The sequence below is a fragment of the Schistocerca nitens genome, chromosome 5 (genome assembly GCF_023898315.1).
Source record: "Schistocerca nitens isolate TAMUIC-IGC-003100 chromosome 5, iqSchNite1.1, whole genome shotgun sequence".
Lineage (NCBI taxonomy): Eukaryota > Metazoa > Arthropoda > Insecta > Orthoptera > Acrididae > Schistocerca > Schistocerca nitens.
In genome coordinates, this window is record NC_064618.1 from 692,648,015 (window position 1) to 692,671,929 (window position 23,915).

General features: G+C 37.3%; 1 protein-coding gene across 3 annotated transcripts in view; it reads left to right on the forward strand.

Annotated features, from left to right (window-relative positions):
• The window catches only part of LOC126259161 (uncharacterized), a 659,794-nt gene that overhangs the window by 438,730 nt on the left and 197,149 nt on the right, over nucleotides 1–23,915 (forward strand). For all 3 annotated transcript variants that reach the window (XM_049955714.1, XM_049955715.1, XM_049955716.1), the window contains exon 6: nucleotides 2,582–2,682. In XM_049955714.1, coding sequence (XP_049811671.1) covers nucleotides 2,582–2,682 — 101 coding nt within the window. The remainder of the gene's footprint in view (nucleotides 1–2,581; nucleotides 2,683–23,915) is intronic.

A 23,915-nucleotide genomic window follows, 5' to 3' on the forward strand; every position in this document is an offset into this window, starting at 1 on the left:
CCTTTTTTCCCCCTACGGTAAGTCTTTCCGCTCCCGGGATTGGAATGACTCCTTACCCTCTCCCTTAAAACCCACATCCTTTCGTCTTTGATAACTTAGTACTTGGACTTTGGCTGAAGGTAAGTTAAAGCCAGTATAACTTACACGGCTTTCCAGTAACAGTTGTTCAGGTGGTTTACCTTATATGCAATTCGGCTTTTTTAGATCAGAAAGGTGGACAAACACAATTGTAAAATAAAGTATGGACTTCCTGCTTCATCTGCAACTTTGTAGCCATAGTTGAAACATTTTTCTGTGTTCTTGATAATATTTGACTTTCCATTGTTTCTTTTTTTCTACACTCTTGTGTTAAGAGTGGTTCAGGCAGATTTAGGTAATGGCTGATCACCTAAAAAATTAAAGTTCAAATTGTCTGCATCTTCCATTTATTAATGTTGCCAGCACATACTCATTTTAAAAAACTACATAAAAATTTAATTCAGGCATATCATTACTATTTTCGACCTCTACTATTCCATTAAGTCTCACTAAACACTGTATTGTATGACCTCTGTCACTGAACATATCTCAACAAGTTCCCCTTTAGAACCCTTGTACAGTTATGTGCCTGGCAATAATGGCACCAAAACAAAGGAAAAGAATACAAAAGATCAATTGATAATTACTACCAGTTTTAACATTTTTAATAATCAAACTTTAAACACATTTTTAATTATGTTCTGATATGAAATTATGTTCCCAGGATGTTTCTATTGAATAGTCAAGTACATAATTTAACCATCATGGAAAACATGGTCTCACGTGTCCATACGTGTTAGAGTTTTGAATGAAAAATGTGAAAAACTATAATCACAATGGATTGTTACAGAAATCATCCTAAAAATGATACACACATATTACAAGCACCCAAAATGATTTTTTTCCCACACAAATGGGCCTCATTTATGCATCCACTACTAAATGTTGAACCATAACAGAACTGAATTAGATTGCAGAACCACACCAATGTAGTAAAAATTTGTAATATCTCACGTATTGAAAACTACGGATGAACTTTTCGTTGTCCCATGTCTCAAAAACTAAAATGAACTGTCAGATACCCTAAGTCATGGCTCCCTATACTAAACTTTCTTGTGGTGCTGGTAACATGACACTATACATTCTGTCTCTGTGTAGTTTTACTGATTTCTCATGTCATTCCTACTTTTTGTACAAGAGGCCACTTCACATATTCATGGAACTGGCACACATACAAATGTGTTGTTGATTACAGACAAATAAATAAATTATGTTTTAAATGAAAGACAAGTGGCTGATAAAAGAAGTGATTGGACTGAGTAAATTTTGCAGAACATTCCTAAAAATTAAGTAGAAATGTTCTAGAATATTTACAGAACAGTAAATATATGATGCAGAAATTATAGTGTGAGCAAAACCCACACTTCCTTGTTAGAAAAATGTTGAATTTTGTGTCGTGAAAAGAATGCTAACTAGCACTACCATAGAATTAACACAACTTGCTTGAATTATCAACTTGCAGTAAAAGAAAAGTGACATATATAATAAATGGCAGTAGTAATGTGGTTTGTTCTTTTGAGACTTTTATTCATATTGATAATTGAATAAAAATTCCAAGTACACTGCTCCAGAACCAAAATCAAATCCTGCTTCTTCATTATGTCTATTCATGAGATACAGCTTTTACCTGCAATCTAATTTGTGGCATCTGTCACCAAGTATGGTAAAATGAAGGACCTTTTACACTGAAGGAGCTGGCAATATATTCATGTCAGAGGACTGTCTAATTTAAATTCAGACTATCAAGTTGTGTTATCTTTTAAAATAACAAGATAGAGATATCTTGAAAAATACTTCCTATTTATTTTAAAATAAAAGAAAGAATGACTGCATTCCCCACTTACTATGATAAGCATTGCTTGTGTATTACCATCTTTTGCAGACTCTGTCATAACCTGGTACTAACGTTTGTATAGCTCTGTGATGTGTATCTGTTCTGAAGGACAATGGTCAGTGATTCAGTAGAAAAGCATGATTGAGTCGACTATGTGAGCTGACAGTGTTCCTTTCATTCATTTGCATATAATATATTTCTCATTATGTCTGGAACATTCTGTGATAACAGGCCATTAAGAAGTTTGTTTTGTGGATTTCACCTTTTTTATCTGAATGATCTACCTCATCATCTAAACATTGTTGAATTATGGAAAATTGAATTATTACACATACCCCCCTGTCAGTAGATTTGCCATCAGAGAACTCTTTCTGGTAGCACTGTCAACACAACTGCCTTTGCAGCATAACCGCTTTGTCATACAGCACATCTACCTGTTGCATGTGTATGACACTCTGGGAACAAGAGGTCAATGTTAGTTTGTTGTTTGAACTTTCCTGTTACCACTTATGTAGATAGAGAGTGTGGACATATTTTTAAGTAAAATGAGACACTATGTTCAGTAGTGGTGGAGTTGAAAACTTAAATTGTGAAGTGCTTTGGATTGGAGCATTTTTTCATATAATCTGAATGGTTTGTACTGTACATACTTACTTTTATTTGTTGCAGCACTGGTTGAAGCTGGCTATCATAGTACAAATCCTTACCACAATTCAATTCATGCAACAGATGTCACCCAAGCCATGCATTGTTTTCTGCAGGAGGAGAAGGTACAAAGAACTTCTGTATTATATTTATATCTTAAGCTAAAATATATATCTCAGAACTGTTGAAAACTGTACTGTTCATTGCATTTAGCCACTTTGAAGATTTGACTCCAGTCTAAGGGAAATGAGGTTGCAGTTTAAAGAGCTGTCATGCTACAATTTCTAATTAGTTACTTACGAAATTTCTATATATATTCTCTCTCTCTCTTCTCTCTCTCTCTCTCTCTCTCTCTCTCTCTCTCTCCCTCCCATGTGTATTATAGCATGAAAGCTCTTTAAACCTCAACCTCGTTGCATATGTGTGCACTTCTTTGTTTCTTTAGTAAAATAATTAGTTATCATTTGCCTTAAAATGCTATCTGTCTTGATCTTTCAAACAAATGCAACTTTCCACAGAAAATGTCCCCAATGTGTACAAGAATCAAGTATGAATTAGGATACCATATATAGAAGTTTCTAAAATGAGTAATTACTGATAAGAAATCATATTTACTATCACAGACAGTGGCGGATGGAAGACAAGGAAGCTGAGACTGTGTTACTACAAATCTTACGTATCTCTCAAAGAAATGTAACCATTGAGATCTTTTTATTTGTTGACTGTGTAATTTCATGTTTCATTATTAATAATGGAGAAAAACCACTAGGTAATTTGAATATTTATCAAACCACTAATTTTATAAATTGAGTTGTTGCCATCATTAGTTATTTTGTCTCTGAAACAACACATTGGCCACATGTATGGGTAGACAGAAGGGCTTTATATCACTAAACTCTTCACCACTACTGATGGAAATGGATTAGTTTTAACAGCATTGTAAGGGACATGAAGTGGAAAGAAATTATGTGGGGTAAAAAGAAGTTCCTGGAATTTGTATCCTGATTGATACTACAAAGTCCAGAAAAAATTAAATTTATAAAACTGTAAAAATTACTGGAGACAGAATGGCTAACTTGTACTTACTTCCAGGAAATGAAACTCCTATTACTGTCAATAGAAACATGTAAAATAAAAAAAAGTACTTCAAGTTTCAGAACTATGTAGTTTTTGTTCTTCAGCAAGCAAAGAGGGATTGGCCTGTGAATATTGGAAAGGAAGGGGAAGGGTGGGGAACGGGCAAAGGAGGCAGTGACTGATACTGTAGATAGAGAGAGTCATCCCTTTGAAGGACGAATTGATGCAAGAATTGGCCAAGTACAAGTAGGATTCTCACTCTGCAGGCTCTGTACAAATTTCATTATGTATGTGAATAGTTAATCCATCCCAGGAATAGAGAATCTTGCTGATTTTGGCCTGTTATTGGTATTGATACTGGCAAGATATTGGTCCAGAAATTCCAAGACTTTCATGATTGTTTCAAGTTTGAAGTTCAAATATTTTTTGTAATTTTGCATTTGCTGCTGTAATTCCTGAAACAAATAAAGAAGTTTTCTCAGACAGACAGCAGAGACAGACAGACAGACAGACAGACAGACAGATAGATAGAGAGAGAAATTTTTTTTTGTGAGACATAATTACAAATTAACAGTTTGTGGATTTCTTCATTTACTTACACTGTAAAGCCTTGCTTGGTGCCAAATTTCATGATTCTAGGTCAACAGGCAGTGCCCTATATGTTTTGATGCTTTAGTTCACGAGTATCAAAATACATGACATAAACAGCCATATCCTTCGATTGCATTGACTTAGAAGCTTAAATTTTTTACACTACCAAGGTACTGTAGACATTAGTATGTGACAAAAATTTCAATTTAATATATCTTCCCACTACTGAGAGAAAAAGGTTTCTTAAAAGTCAGACAGATGGACAGACAACAGAGTGATCCTATAAGGGTCTCGTTTTTACCAAGTGAGGCATGAAACCTTAGAAATGAAGGAATTTTTGGAAGAAAAATGAATTAACCTTTTATCTAAGAGATGGAATAATTTTGTAGAGGATTATCACTTTATTACACTAACTTTTGGAAGATTGTTAAATGTGTTGTCTTGTAAGTTACTGAAATGGTGGTTGAGCTACCTTATTTTGTGGACTATAAGACACTGTGGGCTATAAGACACACTGTAATTTTCAAGCAGGTTTTTAAGAAATAACATTTTTTACATTTTTATGTCCGCCCCCTGTAGCTGAGTGGTCAGCGCGATTGACTGTTTATTTATTCCATTTGATCTGATGGTACACAGTGTGTTACAGATGTTGGAAAATATCAGTTAACATTGTTAACACATATTAACATATAGTATCATAATGTATTATATTGCAAAGATTCGTTAAGTTTACTTCACTCCATTGCTCAATGTTTTCAGTTTAACATAAACAGTAAGATTACTGTTCTAGGTATTCATTTATAGAGTAAAATCAGTGACACAACAAATATGACTTCATGGCTTTGCTGAATTTTATGTTGTCTTCGATGGACTTAATGTTAGTGGGAAGATTGTTGAACAGTTTGGAGGCCCATGTGGAAAGCTCCCTTTTTACACAGTTGAGTGTTTGTATGTAAAACATGCAGATTTGAGTTTTTCCTGTCCTTCCTAAGGGCCCGGGTTCGATTCACGTCTGGGTTGGAGATTTTCTCCTCTCAGGGACTGGGTGTTGTGTTGTCCTAATCATCATCATTTCATCCCCATCGACGTGCAAGTCGCCGAAGTGGCGTCAAATCGAATGGCTTGCACCCGTTGAACGGTCTACCCAATGGGAGGCCCTAGTCACACGACATTTATTTTATTTATCATTTTTATTATTAGATTGTAAAGGCAGACGAAAAAAATTCTTAGTTTATAAAACCTAACTGACATTTAAAATCCCTAAAAATCCCTAAAAATCTCCATCTTCTAGTTTGGCCAATTTGCATTCAGTCCTCTAATTGCACATTTAGCTTTGCTCATTTATTTACTTATTTTTTCATTTCTTCCATACTAGCCCACCAATCCCAAATGGTTTCTCCTGTTCATGGAGGGCTGAGATGCCGTTCAGCTGCTGTGTCTCCATGTTGTTCTGCTTATTCTATTACTTTCAATTTATAGCCCACATCATATGAATACTTTATACTTTTTTCCATTACGAAAATAGTTACTAACAAACATTTTCTATTGTTACTGATAGCACACATCATTTTAAAATTCAAGTTCACTGGCACTGTAGACTGCAGTGATATATCACAGGCTAGAAGTGTTCTGGGTTTGTGATGATGGGGCTGAAGAGCGACAGTGTTACCAAGTTTGCGAATCTGTGTAACTCGTATTCATCACATTGGTACACTGCTACTGCCAGTGTTGCCAGATAGGGATACGTTTCCCACAGCATCGAATGTATGCTCATTTTTAAGACTGGCAGGAAGTTTAAATCACACACTCGACTTTTTATAATAATTTTTAGTATAAGGTGCAACTGAATTTTACAGTTTGCTGTACATGGCAGAAAATTTAAAAATAAAAGTGAATTACTAAATATAATGAGCATCATTCTATTTGCGGTTTCAAATAAAACTACATTAATTTTTGCTTCATAAAACTAGGTTTCTTATGTTACCACACATAAAGTGCCTTGTGAAGTGTAAAAGTAGATGGAGTTCTGAGAAACCTACAGGAAAACACACATACAGTGTTTGAGTATCTGAGCATTTGGCATTGCCAGAGGTTATGCCTAGTAACTAAAAAGTATATGAAGGAAAAAATGAGAACGTAAATATAGCGGAGATGTGTGCAAAGTAGAAAAAATCAACATTCCTGCACATAATTGTGGGAAACGATACAAATAAAATAAGACAGTAGAACCCGAAAAACTGTGAGCAAAGGGTTGTCAGATGAGGAAAGAAAATAAAATTACTCACAAAGAGACACTTTCTATAGAAGGTAATGAAAAGAAGGTGGAAAATGGGATATAGGGAAAATGACGAAGTAACAGTGTAGACTGATGAGAGGTTGTTCCACAGCAAGATTGTTGTGGTTGACTATTGGCATTTAAAAATGATTGGGAGCGTTAGCCCAAGAATGTAAGGAGATTAGTCACAATTTTTTTTAAAACTGGAGTCGACTGGACCATGGCTCTACAAATACCATCTGCAAAGTACTAATGTTTCACTAATAGAATAACAGTTTGTCCATTTTTTAGCAACAAGATCCTCAGGGTCATTACCAGTGTTTTAAAATCATGGTTGTTAAGAGACAAATGGAATAGGCAGATGGACTTTAATGAAAGAGTTGTAGAATGTTCACCAATGATGGCCAGGCTTTGACACTGAAGAAGAAGGCATGCTGTAATTGGCTAGTGCAATTTGTGACAGGATGAAGGTGTATAGTGACCACGCATACGGGTTCAGCTGGCCACATCTTCCATGGTACGACAGGGCAGAGGCAGTGGGCACTGCATTTGTTTGGCAGCTGCTAGCACTGGATGTCGGGCATTGGTAGCAGTGATGCTCCTATGACATCCAGGAAGTGTCCATGGCACTATCTCGATGCAAAGTGCACCTCAAATGATCTGTTTACATTCTCCAGAGTTGTCCCCCAGAGCATGCTCACCCATCCAGTTGGTGAGCTCATATACCTCTCCTAGCCAACAAATTATTGTACAACATCCTTTGTTAAATATTTTGTACTGCCCACAACTCTTACAGTTGGAAGACCACATACAGCTGCTAAAGAAGGTATTTATAATAAGCATCCCCTCACATGGCAAACTACATGATGTCTCACATCCTGCAGACTGGTTTCTTTGTCATCTCTACCTTCATCTGGAAAGGTCTTCTTATCTCCAGTCTGATTATGTGTGTTTGCGTCTGCACCGCTTCCATTCTTCTCAACAGTAAAAAGACGCAGGGTGTCATGATTTTTACACTCCTTCAGTGTTTGCATTGTCCATGACTATAACTGAAGATGCAGGAATATGTGGCAATAATTGTTGTGTAAACCACCTTTTGAAGACTCGGTACGTCGGTTCAGAGTGCTGATCTTCAGAATTCTTCACCTTTTATGCCTTAAAAGTCAGCTTACCCTGGGGAATAAAGCCAGTATCTGCTGATCTGACATGAAGCACTATAATTCTGCTACCCTTACCAACAGGAACTTCTAATCCACCACACCCATTGCTCATTTTCCAGCACATAGCCCTTGCGTGGTTCTGATTAATGGAAGTTTCATCTAAGTAATAAATTCGAGATGTGCCAGCTTTTCTGATCTCCTGTGTTGTTCTCAAAAATACAGTCCTCTTAGCTACAATATCACTTCATTCCATTAATAATATCCTACCGTCATTCGTTTTCTGACACCTGAACCCCATGTCTTTCAGTATCCTCAACATCGTCCATTTGTTTCCGTTAAAATTTTCAGCTTCTTTCATACGTGAAACTAGTTTCTCTGCTGTTGGATACTCGCCTTCAGCATACATGCCGAACACTATGCGACGCAAAATGTTTTTCACAAAATCATCTAGCTCACCCACTTCTTTTTGTGGTTGTGTTGCTTCCCTGGTGATTTAGAAACAGCTGAGGTGCAGGCTTGCATAGACATCTTAGCTTCACTGGGTATTCTCTGAACAGTCCTCAAACCAACACAACAGGCTTCAGCTGTCTGCTCCTGGCATTTGGCAATGGTGCAACCCACACCTTGTGCCGGCGTGGATTCAGCGGAAGATTGTCTCTTAAAGTATTGGTACACATGGAACACTATTCCTCTTGTCTGTTTGTGTAGCAGTTGGTGTGATTACATACCATCACTCATAATGAACACTATGAAGGCAGTCAGCACTTGGCATGGAACACTATGACTGAAATAAAAAGTTAGAACTTCCAAACACAGCATGACCCACACAGAACAAAGACAAGAATGTTACTGGCACGCGATTGCCTTTGAGTCATGTGGTACACTTCTGCATGCTTCTGCGCATCCGATCCTCACCCGCCTTCATAGCTGCTCTCGACTCTACTCTTACATAAATTCTTCTGTGCTCTGTCCTGGCAAACGTAATAGGCATAGTGTTATGTTTCGTAGGGAAACATGCACAAAACAGAATGATATGTGCACAGTAAGTTTCTGATAAACACTGACAGTATCAAGGCATTTTTTTAAAGAGGTTTACTCTCTCACGGTATATGAGCCCTGTCTTCATCTAACGACATGTAATAGGCCTACTCCACAAGACCTCTTTTGAACCAACCAAGTGAAACTATTTAGGTTTGATGTCAATACATAGTTAGACATGAAGCTCAGCACCATGTCGAGCTGCGTTACAGTACCTTGTAACTCTCCGTAGACTGAAGGTACTAGCTGATATTATTTTAGGAGACTGGCTGGCAGTTGGGAAAAAAGCCATTGCTGCATTAATGTTAGGGGTAGTCATTGATATAAAAGAAGGTTGTGGACTGTGAATATTCTGTAAATAGCCGTGTTATGCAAGGGTTGATTAATGACAGTAATAATAATAATAATAATAATAATAATAATAATAATAATAATAATAATTATGGACATTATGGACAGGTAGACAATTTAAGAAAATTCTTTATAGAACGAGCAGAAACTAGCAAAATACACAAAGCAATCACTCATATAAATACATCGGCTACACCACTACAATTTCATAACCACCTCTACAACCCTTTAAACCACATAACATCAACAGATACGAAGAAAGTAAATTGGAAAAAGAAAACACTTCATGGCAAGCACCCGTATCATCTAACACAGCCACACATCGATCAAGACGCATCAAACACATGGCTAAGAAAAGGCAATATATACAGTGAGACAGAAGGATTCATGATTGCAATACAGGATCAAACAATAAACACCAGGTATTACAGCAAGCATATTATTAAAGATCCCAATACCACAACAGATAAATGCAGACTTTGTAAACAACAAATAGAAACAGTAGATCACATCACAAGCAGATGTACAATACTAGCAAATACAGAATACCCCAGAAGACATGACAATGTCGCAAAAATAATACATCAACAGCTTGCCTTACAACATAAACTTTTAAAACAACAAGTTCCTACATACAAGTATGCACCACAAAATGTACTGGAGAATGATGAATACAAATTATACTGGAACAGAACCATTATAACAGATAAAACAACACCACATAACAAACCTGACATCATACTCACCAATAAAAAGAAGAAATTAACACAACTAATCGAAATATCCATACCCAATACAACAAATATACAAAAGAAAACAGGAGAAAAAATTGAAAAATACATCCAACTGGCTGAGGAAGTCAAAGACATGTGGCATCAGGATAAAGTTGACATCATACCAATTATACTATCAACTACAGGAGTCATACCACACAATATCCACCAGTACATCAATGCAATACAGCTACATCCAAACATATATATACAACTACAGAAATCCGTAATTATTGATACATGTTCAATTACCCGAAAGTTCCTAAATGCAATATAACACATACCGTACAGTTAATAGGAAGTGACGCTTGATCAAGGTCCGCGTCACTTTCCATTCTCAACCAGACTTAACGTCTGAGAAAGTAAAGAAATAATAATAATAATACCCGACGACTGGAAGACCGCACTCATTCACCCGCTACACAAGAAAGGTGACAGGACAGACACAAACAATTATAGAGGAATTTCCCTGCTACCGGTCATCTACAAAATTCTATCAACCTGCCTTCTCACCAGAAGGCAAGGACAACTGGAACCCGCCATCTCGGAATACCAAGCGGGTTTCAGACCCAACAGAGCCTGCCCCGAACAAATCTTCAACCTGAAATCAATCATAAAATCCCACATGACAAGCCCCAAAAAAAAAACATCTGCACTTTCGTCAACTTCAAAAAGGCTTACGACTCGATCGACAGAAAGGCCCTCATCCAAATCCTCAGAGAAAAAGGCCTAGACCAAAAGACCCGAAGACTAATCGAACAGACACTAACTAATACAAAATCCAAAGTCAAATTCATGGGCGAAATCTCGGACCCCTTTGAAATCCACACTGGCCTAAGACAAGGAGATGGACTATCCCCGCTATTGTTCAACATCGTCCGGGACAAAGTAATGAGCGAATGGGAAGCTGAAGTCAGGAGACAAAACACCTGGAGACCAGTCACATTAGGAAGGAAAAGACTGGAAATCCCTTACCTAGCATTCGCAGACGACCTAGCGATACTGACTTATGACCCAACATCAGCAAAAACACAGATCGAAATCCTGAAAGAATGCGCCGAGAAAGTCGGCCTACAAATCTCTTTTGAAAAAATGCAAGTCCTAACAAGAGAAGGCGACGACATCACAACCAAGTACGGCAAAATTAAAGGGGTCACACACTTCAGATACCTAGGCGAAATCATCGAACCGACCGGAACAGAGAAACTGGCTTACGAAGACAGACAACAGAAGACACGGAAATCACTAGGCATGGTACGAAACGTCTACAACAAACAATGCATTTCCAGAAACACCAAGATCAGACACTATAACACAGTGATCAAACCCGCCGTACTGTATGCCAGCGAAACACTAGCACTCAACAGGAAAATCAAAATTTAAGAAATCAAAAAAGAAGAACGCAAAATCATGAGGAAAATTTTGGGAGGAAGACCCACACCGGATGGCTACAGACTACAGAAGAACTCAACAGTAGAAGCATATTCGAACATCGAGAACGATATGAGAAAAAGGCGCCTTAAATTCTACGGACATTTAGATAGACTCCCTGAAACAAGACTCACCAAGAAAATTCTAGAACACATCAAGACACTTAAAGTCTCGACACCCTGGATGGAAGGAGTCCGAAAAGACCTACAAGCAATTGGCACCACAAACACCACAGACAGAAGCACCTTCCGAAAACACATAGACAATTGGGAAGTAAAGTCAGAAGCGCTAAAACAGCGGACCAAACAAGAATGGTCTGAGGAGAGGAAAGAGGCCCTCTCCAAGAGAATGAAGGAGTACTGGAAGGACAAGAAGAACAAGCCTTCAAAGTCATAAGCTTAACGATTTCCTTTTAGGGAAAATTCGCCAACAACAACAATAATAATAATAATAATAAATACTGGAACAAAATAATGTGCAATCAGAAGAAGAAGAAAATACAGTAATGGACTCAAACATCCCAGAGCAAACAAACAAAGAACAACACACATCAATTAAACAATCAGAGGAAAACTAAATTTTAAGACAGCCACCAGAACAAGCACAAATAGAACACGAAGTGACACACATGTTAGATATAGAAGAAAAATTTCAGCTGACATATATAGAATACAAAGACACCAATACAGACATTAGACCACCAAATAACCCACAAGTCGAAACAACAATAACAACTATCAACACAATCGTACACAACAAAATAAATGAAAATACAACTATGGAAGAGTTACAACTACTGGTTTATATAGGAGCACTCACTACACTAAATATGCACACTAGGCAGAGATCAGAACCAACCAACACACAGAAGAAACCCACAAAACCAGCATGGCAACACAGGCTACAGATCAGAATAGAAAAACTGAGAAAAGACATCGGACAGCTAACACAATTTACAAGAAATGAAATGTCAGACAAAAAACGAAAAAGGTTAGGTAAAATCTCACAACAAGAAGCGATAGAGCAATTAGATGAAAAGAAGCAGAAATTACAAGCATTGGCCAATCGACTTAGAAGATACAAAAAAAGTGAAAATAGAAGGAAACAAAACCAAACATTCTACACAAACCAAAAGAAATTTTACCAGGCAATAGATAACACACGCATTAAAATAGACAACCCACCAAACATAACAGACATAAAACAGTTCTGCAGCACCATATGGTCAAACTCAGTACAGCATAACAGGCATGCACGGTGGATACAAGCAGAAACAGATGCGTACTAAATAATACCACAAATGCCTGAAGTGATAATTTTGCAACATGAAGTCACCGAGCAATTAAGTCTACGCACAATTGGAAAGCCCCTGGAAAAGATAAAATAGCAAATTTCTGGCTAAAGAAGTTCACCTCAACACATTCACATCTAACTAAATTATTTAACAGTTACATTGCAGACCCATACACATTACCTGATACACTTAAACATGGAATAACGTATCTGAAACCTAAAGATCAAGCAGACACAGCAAACCCAGCTAAATATCACCCCATAACATGCCTACCAACAATATACAAAATATTAACTTAAGTCATTACACAGAAATTAATGACACATACAACACAGAACAAAATTATAAATGAAGAACAAAAAGCCTGTTGCAAAGGAGCACGAGGATGTAAAGAGCAACTGATAATAGATGCAGAAGAGACATATCAAGCTAAAACTAAACAAAGGTCGCTACACTACGCATACATTGATTACCAAAAAGCTTTTGATAGTGTACCCCACTCATGGTTACTACAAATATTGGAAATATACAAAGTAGATCCTAAATTGATACAGTTCCTAAACATAGTAATGAAAAATCAGAAAACCACGCTTAATATCCAAACAAATTCAAATAATATCACATCACAGCCAATACAGATTAAGCGTGGAATATACCAAAGAGACTCATTAAGTCCTTTCTGGTTCTGCCTTGCTCTGAACCAATATCCAACATGCTAAATAATACAAATTATGGATACAATATTACTGGAACATACCAATACAAAATCACACACTTCCTATACATGGATGATCTAAAACTACTGGCAGCAACAAATCAACAACTCAACCAATTACTCAAGATAACAGAAGTATTCAGCAATGATATTAATATGGCTTTTGGAATAGACAAAAGTAAGAAAAATAGCATAGTCAAGGGAAAACACACTAAACAAGAAGATTACATATTGGATAACCACAGCGACTGCATAGAAGCGATGGAAAAAACAGATGCCTATAAATATCTAGGCTACAGACAAAAAATAGGAATAGATAATACAAATATTAAAGAAGAACTAAAAGAAAAATATAGACAAAGACTAACAAAAATACTGAAAACAGAATTGACAGCAAGAAACAAGACAAAAGCTATAAATACTTATGCTATACCAATATTGACCTACTCATTTGGAGTAGTGAAATGGAGTAACACAGACCTGGAAGCACTCAGTACACTTACATGATCACAATGCCACAAATATAGAATACATCACATACATTCAGCAACAGAAAGATTCACATTAAGCAGGAAGGAAGGAGGAAGGGGATTTATCGACATAAAAAACCTACATTATGGACAGGTAGACAATTTAAGAAAATTATTTCTAGAATGAGCAGAAACTAGCAAAATACATAAAGCAATCACTCATATAAATACATCAGCTACACCACTGCAATTTCATAACCACTTCTACAACCCTTTAGATCACATAACATCAATAGGTACGAAGAAAGTAAATTGGAAAAAGAAAACACTACATGGGAAACACCCGTATCATCTAACACAGCCACACATCGATCAAGATGCATCCAATACATGGCTAAGAAAAGGCAATATATACAGTGAGACGGAAGGATTCATGATTGCAATACAGGATCAAACAATAAACACCAGATATTACAGCAAGCATATTATTAAAGATCCCAATACCACAACAGATAAATGCAGACTTTGCAAACAACAAATAGAAACAGTAGATCACATCACAAGCGGATGTACAATACTAGCAAATACAGAATACCCCAGAAGACATGACAATGTAGCAAAAATAATACATCAACAGCTTGCCTTACAACATAAACTTATAAAACAACACGTTCCCACTTACAAGTATGCACCACAAAATGTACTGGAGAATGATGAATACAAATTATACTGGAACAGAACCATTATAACAAATAAAACAACACCACATAACAAACCTGACATCATACTCACCAATAAAAAGAAGAAATTAACACAACTAATCAAAATATCCATACCTAGTACAACAAATCTACAGAAGAAAACAATTGGCTGAGGAAGTCAAAGACATGTGGCATCAGGATAAAGTTGACATCATACCAATTATAGTATCAACTACAGGAGTCATACCACACAATATCCACCAGTACATTAACGCAATGCAGCTACATCCTAACGTATGTATACAACAACAGAAATCTGTAATTATTGATACATGTTCAATTACCCGAAAGTTCCTACATGCAATGTAACATATACCGTACAGTTAAAAGGAAGTCACGCTTGATCAAGATCCGTGTCACTGTCCATTTTTGACCAGACATAAAGTCTGAGAAAAGAAATAATAATAATAATAATAATAATAATAATAATAAACTTAACCAGACATAACATCTGAAAAGGAAAGAAATAATAATAATAATTATGCAGTATAGAAAAGTGGTATTACTGATAATGGAGTTCATCCTTTTACTAACAAGTGTATCAATCTGCGCTTTGAAAGATTTTTGTCAAGGGTACTTCATGTTATTTAACTACCAGTTATGGTTGCTGTTTTAATGTTTTTACATAAAATATTCATCAATTACAATAACTAAAAATTCATACCTATCAGGGATGTTTCAGCAGTAAACAGTGATTGAGTTTTTATGTCCACTCCAGATTAGTTACAATTTAACAAGAACTTCATTACAACAGTCTTGTCCTTATCCATTGCAAGTATATTCATGATTAGATATTCTGTGATCAGGTCAAAGTTCTCTTTATTATTTTGCAATGCTACGAGGGTTGTTCAATAAGTAATGTGTTTTCTCAGAAGATATTTATTGCGAAGTGTCAGAATTTGGTGACAATATACATCAACGTGTCTTGTATCCTATTTTTCTACATACTCTCCATCTCATTCTATGGCTGTATGTCAATGTTGTGGAAGAGCATGTATTCCCTGTTGGTAAATGCTCTTGTCCTGTAGGCATAGCCACATTTTCACTGCGTGACTGACACTCTTGTCATCTTCAAAGTGTGTTCCACATAGATAATCTTTAAGCGGCCCAAAGAGATGGAAGTCTGAGGGTGCCAGGTCTGGACTGTAGGGTGGATGAGGCAATGATGTCCAACCCAATTTGTCGATATGTTCCCGGGTTCTCCGACTTGTGTGGGCATGCGTTATCATGTTGAAGCAAGACTTTTACTGGATTTTTGTCCAATTGAACACATTGGAAACGGTTCTTGAGTTTATTCAGAGTCTTCATGTATGCCTCTGAATTGATTGTTGACCCTCTTGGCATTACATCCATGAGAACGATGCGATCACTTTCCCAGAGGACTGGTACCATGGCTTTTCCAGTAGAGGGAGTTGTCTTTAATTTCTTCTTTTGTGGTGAATGAAATTGGTGCGACTCCATGGACTGCCGTTTTGTTTCCGGTGTAAAGTGATGCACCCAGGTTTCATCCCCCGTAACAATCTCTGACAGAAAGGCCTCTCCATCATTCTCAAAACGCTCTGACAATTCAGATGAAATGGCCTTTCTTTGAATCTTGTGGTCCACTGTGAGAATTCGTGGAACCCATCGTGAGCCCTATTTAGATATCCAAGAGCCTCCATCATTGCAGATGCACTTCCAATTATGACCAACAACTGTAGAGCCAACTGTCGAGTTGTGATGTGCTGGTCGGCTCAAGTAATGATTTTCGCATGATTCAGCATATCTGGAGTGTGGCTGTGACAGGACATCCTGAGCATTGCTGTTCAGGGAGCACTGTTTCTACATTTCCTGAGGCTGTAACTTTCTTTACCCATCTTTACCACTCCAAATTTAGGTGTTTCTGTGATGTTAATGGTAGCCTACCTGAAGGATGGCAATTTTCTAGTCCAGGTGATACTAGTCTTTGACCAGTGGTGTGGGATGACACAAAATGTTGTAGGGTGTCCATTACCTTTTCTTGGATCACAGGTGCAGATGTGAAGGGGTGTTTGATAAACAATATGGCAATGCTCCATTGTGGTGGTTAGATGTTGTCAACTGGAACATTGACAATTAGTGTGCCTGGCCTGACATTCCCATTCCACTGTCTTACCTGCATGCCCCACAAATTCAGATATTGAGTGATTTGACCAGTCAGCGAAATGGAGACGCACTGTGAGGCTGTTCTCAAACTCTGTCAGGTGCTGATAGTGCCATCTTAAGTGAGTATGCAACATTTCCATATCCTTCACAGTGATAAATCAATATCTGACACTGTTCATACTCCTTATATGCCCTACTAGGCCTGGTAACAACATGAAACGTGGTCAACTCTAATTCATTCTGGAGACAATTCTACTTGTCTGAGAGAATTGCAACTCTGATCATTGACGTATGTGCTAATGCTGTGTTTATGTACAAAGTTACATTGTCACCTGACCATGTCATCTGGGTGCTTCATTTTTTTGTTGCACAGTGTATATGTATAAATACCTACTGTATGGAGCAGTACATTAAATAAGGCAAGGCAACCACTCACCTATAGCAGATCGTAGTGTGGAGCACAGAAACACTTACCAGGAAACAGCTTTCATAGCAGCTTTAGATTGTGCACTGCCCCCTCTCCCTTCTCTCACCCATCCCTTTCTCTTGACCTTTCTCTCTTTGCCCCCTTCCTCCCCCACCCACCTCTCTTCCTCTTCCTACTTCCCCCCCCCCCTCTCTCCTCTCTTCTCTCTTCATCTCTTTTTGCTCTACTCTCTGTACTCTTTTTGCCTTTTTCTATAGCCAGAGCATCATCTGTCTGAAGACCTGCCTCTTTCCTGCTACCCAATTCTTGCGTCCTTGTCTGTCTCCTCCCCACCACCATCAGCACAGGCAACTGCTTTCAATAATCGGATATCAATAATCAGCGACCACAAGAGTCTGTATTTGTGTGCCTGTGTGGTTTTGTGTGTGAACTTTTGCTGGAGAAAGAGCTAGTGTTCGAAAGCAAGTGTCAATGCTGTTTTCTGTTATATGTTTCTGTGCTCCACACATTGATCTGCTGTAGGTGAGTGGTTGCATTTCTCTTGTTTTATTTAATATTTTGTTCCACATCCTAGAAGCATAAAACTTTCATTTATATTTTTCTCTTTCAGTTTTTTCTATAATGTTAGCACCATCACCCCAATGAACTTTCGGCCTATGAAAAACTGTTGATATTACATGTACAGCATAAACCAAATACAGTTTTAAACATTATCAGCCATCTAACAGTGAGATTGTCAGTTCAAAACTGGTAACAGCACCAGTGGCAGCTGGTGCTCACTGTCGTTGGTGGTCATAGATAAAAAGTTAAACTTCATGACTGAATTGTTTTGAATTGTGTGTCATATAACCTTCATTTAAGTTGTGCTGCATGACGAACACTAGAAAAATAGTATATATGCTAATAATACAGTTACATATACAGACATAATCCATGAAATACTGTAGCTAATAATAAAGTACATACAGAAGTGCACTCAAGATATTTTTTTTTCCTTTTATGAGTACAGTATTGCAATTAGTTAATGTGCAACTAACCGCTTGTTTGTAGCTTCTCTTCCGTGCTTAATGACTTATAGGGTGTTTTTAGCAAACAGTCTACTTTATTCATTTTAAAATCACTGGAATAGTACTTAAGTTTAAAACACTTAGCTCCAGAATATGGAAAATTCAGAACTGTACCAAGGCCACGGTGAGATAGGCCCCTGCTGAGGACACAAGCATAGATGGGACACAAAAACTACCTCATAAAAAAAAACAAGAGATAGTGAGATGATGTAAGAATTAACTGGGAAAGGCACATGAATTCTCTTGCCCCTTGTGTTCCTATCTTCTGCGTGAGAGTAGTAGTCTTTACTTCGGCATAAAACTGAAAATGCACACTGTTGTCGCAGTGTCATTCCGCTGAAGTGGCACGTAATGAAATGACTACTGCAGAACATGACTCACTTGGATTGTGTGTTAAGAGTGTGCTTCCTTCATATAGCTGCTGCCTACTATCTTGTGTTCAACAATGGAGGTTTTGCTGCTGCTTCTTTATAGTATTTTAGGACCTCATAGGTTGGCCACCAGATCATGAAGTAAATAGTATGCTGTTTAACCATAGGCTTTGTAATTTTGCCAGTTTCTGCTAATTGAGGACTGAAGTGAAACTGTTTTAGCTAGATTGCTTCAAAATATTTGACAGAATAAGAAGTGAAACGGGAACACACATTGCTTTTAAAAACCGTTTCATCTCACTTTAATTTCCTGTCAGAAAAGTGTTAAATGAGAGCTCTATATCTTATTTTGAAAAATATGTAGCTGATTTTGGTGCCAAATATAACAGAAACATCAATACAACATAGCTAATCAACAAAATAGCTGTTGTCTGATTCCAGCAGGAAGAAGTGATCAAGAGCACTTACACAGATTCCAATCAGGATGTTTTTAATTATTATGATTGTTTTTATTTTTTGAAGTATGGGTTATCAGAAGCTTACCCAAACACTGAAATAGCTTTGAAGATATTCATGGCAATTTCAACACAATTTCAGCAAATGAAAGGTGATAAGTAGAGACCAGATTATATGTATAATAAAAACCTTAAAATATGCAGGCAAATATGGATGAAAGGTATCGAAATATGAAAGATCAAATAATAAAAAAACATGGTGGTTACTGCGTCCATTGTATCTCAAAGTCAAACCTGTGCATATCAATTATGAGTAAGAGCACCGACCACATGAAAAATCAGTACATTTAGAACGCTGAATTCATTTTCTGGATACTTTGTGGTAGAGTTTAGGAAGGGGTTTCTGAGATTATTTTCTAAAAATTTGCAAAATGGGGACACATACCATGTTTCAAGAATTGCTCCTTCTTTGCTATTGTTGTCGGTAACAAGTGGACGTGATGCAGGTGATCGCAGTGAAACAGTCAGTATGTACAGGACCAACTTTGAGAAACTATGTAATATTTTATTTCAGAAAACAACATACAATCATGAATTTTTTTGAACAGCATTAACTTTAAATTAATACTATTCGACCAAAACATCATTTACAATGTATTTTACATTTCTCTACTATTGTAAACATAAACTACCAAGTTCTGTTCCAAATTTTTGTAGTTAGTTTATGTCTTCAATCATTCAAAACATTTTTATAAGCAGAAAAGGACCATTCTACATCAACTGAGGTAACTGGGCAGTATTTGAATTTGGATGCTACATTGGCACTTATTGTTTCTGGTAAAAGTTTACCTGTCCCATTAACAAAACTATCAATTTGGCACAAGGGTTTGAAGCCTGGGATATTGTTTGAAATCTTTTCAAACTCTTTTCTGAGTTTTCTTGGGAATGCCTCTGGCGATGAGGAGTTCATTAGAACAATTTTATTCATTATCTGCATAGTTCCATTCAATGCCAAATATTGTCTTTCAAGCTTTTTAATACTTGCAGGTAGATGGGAAAAATGAGTGCTAATCACAGCAATGTCTTCTTTAATACAGGAATCATTAAAAGCGTCCTTGCACTGCAAACTGCCAAAGCCTCTGCACTATCGAAGTCATTTGATACCCCTCTAATGGCCTTAAAATGTTTATTGTAAAACAACACAGCTTCGACCCACGTACCCCAATGAGTTACCACTGGTTTGGGAGGTAAAGGCCCATTTGATAGTTTTTCTTCGTAGGTCTTGATGTGAGGAGCCTTTAGAAACACTGTCTTTGTGGGTGAAATCATTTTATTTACATTCACAAACGTTGAACATACTTCTTCAGCAAGGCGATATAATCCATGAGCAAAGCATGTCACATGAATCAAATTGGGATAAAATGCTTGGAGGGAGCAGCATCTGAAATAAACACAAACACTGTTTCATTTGCAGAAGATTCTGGAAATATTTTTCTAATACCCTCATTCACAAATCTGGCGATCATAGAATGATTTACTTTTTAGAGTTCTTTGCAGGCCGCTAAATAGGAAGAAGGAGGCTCTTCTTTCAAAGCACCAATAATTAAATCTGCAGTGTAACAGCCACATGTGTCTGTAGTTTTGTCAACTGAAATCCAGATAGTGCTGTCCTTGAGTTCATTGTGTATTTCTTCCAGAACATTGACATAAATTGTCGGTATGTAATTTTTATGCAATGTTGATTCATCTGGTACATTTTGATTTAAGCAGTATTTGAGCAGGAAGCATTTGAGGATAGGGTTTGTAAGTTTGTGAAGAGGAATATTGCTTGCAGTGAATGCTTCATGTAGATCCATGTCACGCCGGCCTTTTTGGTTACCTTTGGATAAATCCCTGCTACTGCAATTTGCTTTTGTCAGAAGTTGTTGTCATAGTGCTTTCTTCTGCATTCCTGTGATATGAAGGCTTGCCTTGACATGCTGGTGTATTTGAAACTTTTTTTTTTTGCATGAAATGTTTTTCTTGCAAACTCAACAATATAAAACAATTCCATCATATGTAAATGTTCCAGGATGGTCAGCTATCCACAAAATGATGTTTCTTTTTTCGGGTGGCATGGTTACACACTACACATCGTAAACATATTCAACTGTGTACAAGTAAATAGACGGCTAAACTGAAACAATGGACATGCAACTAAAAGGTTGTGTAGTTTAGTTTAATTGTTGCTGACGCCTACAGTATGACAGTGGGGGATTAACGAGGGCTGCGGCCACAGGAGCATTGACTCTCTCTGCCTGTTACTGTTCCTCTTCTGTAATGATTTTGCTAGGCAGTGGCCTCTTGGTTGGTGAATGCACACAGTACTAGGTCATGGTCAATCTGTGAGACATCAAAACTAGATCAAGCTAGAGACTGCCCATTAAAATTTTTAAAATATTGTAAACATAGAGCGAAAATATGCATCATCACTAGTTTTTAGTTAAAATATTAAAGAACTGGTGAAAAGCAGCCAAAAATGCAAATGCATATGCAACATGCAAATGCACCTAATCTGGTCTATAGCGATGGAAATGCCATGTGACTAGGGCCTTCTGTCGATGAGACCGTTCGCCTGGTGCAACTCTTTCAAGTTGATGCCACTTCAGCGACTTGTGTGTCAATGGGGATGAAATGATGATGATAAGGACAACGGAACACCCTGTCCCTGAGTAGAGAAAATCTCCGATCCAGCTGGGAATCGAACAAAGGCCATTAGGTATGACATTCTGTCATGCTGACCAGTCACCTACCAGGGCGGACATCTCTAGTGATAAGTAACTACTTAAGGTTGAGTATAGGTGAAGCAGAAAGTCAAATTCTGCTGTCTTAGTGACATAATGACGCAACTGCTAAATTTGGCTCCAGTGACATCATCATTGAGTCTGCTGTGCTCCAGGCAAGGAAATGGAAAGTAATATTGCAACAGGAACACGATTCCTGGAAAGGAATGCGTTCTCAGCACTTAATTACAGCCCCAATACTTTTATTTTCTGTGAATGATTCATACACTGTTAATAATTTAACCAGAACAAATGAAATCTGTCCTTATACATCATGATAAAATGAATACACAGTAACTGGCACAATAGTAAGACTTTCAGGTCTCTAGAAAGTTTGTACAATTCATAATTTATTTACTACACTGATGCATTTAATTTGTTGTGTGCAATATTTTTCATCATTATAGCTTATTTATATTTTTTTCAATAATGCTTTATTTTTGTTAAATGCACCTTAAAAAATAGAACATTTCCCTAGGAAAAATTGCAGGAATGTAGTGTTTCATGGGGTAGGGGTTGGGGGAGGCAGCTGAAGCATTTCTGTCAGAGTGTGCAGAATCACATTGATGTGGCTCTACAGTTCCAAGCTGGTTGGCCCCAAATGTTGTGTATATATGGGGACAGGTGGACAGGGAGAGGAGAGAGACAGTGTGTTCACGGGAGTGTGGGAAAATGGGGCTGTGTATGAGATGGTCCATCCAGTGGGCCCACCTGAGGTGCCTATAAGTGTCTGTCTGCAGGGAGCAGTGGAAGCTAGGTCTAATTACATATGGTCTCTGTCACTCATATGACACCCAAATTATATGATACTCAAACTGTTTTACACAGTACTGAAAAAATATACAGATTACAATTATATTACAAAATTTCTGGTGGGGTGGGCCCTAAGAACTAGCTGTCCATGAACAGCGATATCTACATTTAATATAACAACAGCTGGTTGTTGTTTTCACTTTTTTGTGCGGACTGACCTGTTATAGAAAAATGTTTAGAAACCCCCAACCCCTCCCTGTCTGCTCCATTACACACCCACCAGTTATTCACCCTAATGCCCTTCATTAATACTTGGAAAGAAATATTGTCTAGTTAAGCTATTTTTATAGAACTACGCTGCTCTTATTAAGCAACATCTGCCTATTGAAGATTAGTCTTTTCTGCTGAATTCAATTTACTATTGACATACAACATTTTTATAACAGGCTTCAGAAGGTCATACAACATTTTTATAACACAGACTTAAGAAGGTTTCTACAGCGAGCACTCACTCATTCACTCACAGCAGTCACTTGTGATGATCTTTCCAGGGAATACAGAATGCTTTCACTTTTCATTTACCTTGCAATTATTTGCAGCATCACTGTAGTAGTAGTTGTACTGAAAATGAGTAGCATTCTGCTCAGAAATTCAACTGGGGCTTTAAGGATAATGTGGCATGAAGGGCATGCCACCTACAAATTTGTAAGTCTTAAGAGTAGCTCATAAGAGAATGTGCTTTATTTTTCTAAAACTTTGAGGAATGTAATCAGGCAGTCATATTCTACATAATTGATATTTTAACAGCATGGTCTCCCACTATCTCAAGACAAACTATGACTGAAGCTGACTATGAGATCTATATTCACGGCAGCATAACAGTTAATTATTATTCTGTAGATACCAGTGTGGTGAAGTTAAACTCACAGTTGACTATGATTGTGTATGTTGTTTTAGTGATGGTTGCTGGCTGAGATTATACAAAGTCTACACCCAGCTTTAATTTTAATAAAGTGAACAAAGGGCCTTATACATAATTAAAGATTTTTTGTAGAGTACATGTTGCATTGATGCATATTGGCTGCCTCTTTCTAAATATTGTCCCAATATTTCTCAGTAAAGGTAAAAACCCAAGTGGTTGAATAAACTGTTGTGTGATGAGTGAAACTGGATTAGCAGACTAAGAGTAGATGGATGAGGATGAGCAGCAACAATCCAGCACTTAATTCCAGCTGCTAAAGAGTGTGGGTGTGTGTGTGTGGGTGTGTGCACACACGTTCACAAGCACACATGTGTGAGTCAGAGGGAGAGAGAGAGAGAGAGAGAGAGAGAGAGAGAGAGAGAGAGAGAGAACATCTCTACATAGTGTTATAATGCTAGCTGAGGCATTATCTTTAGGACAA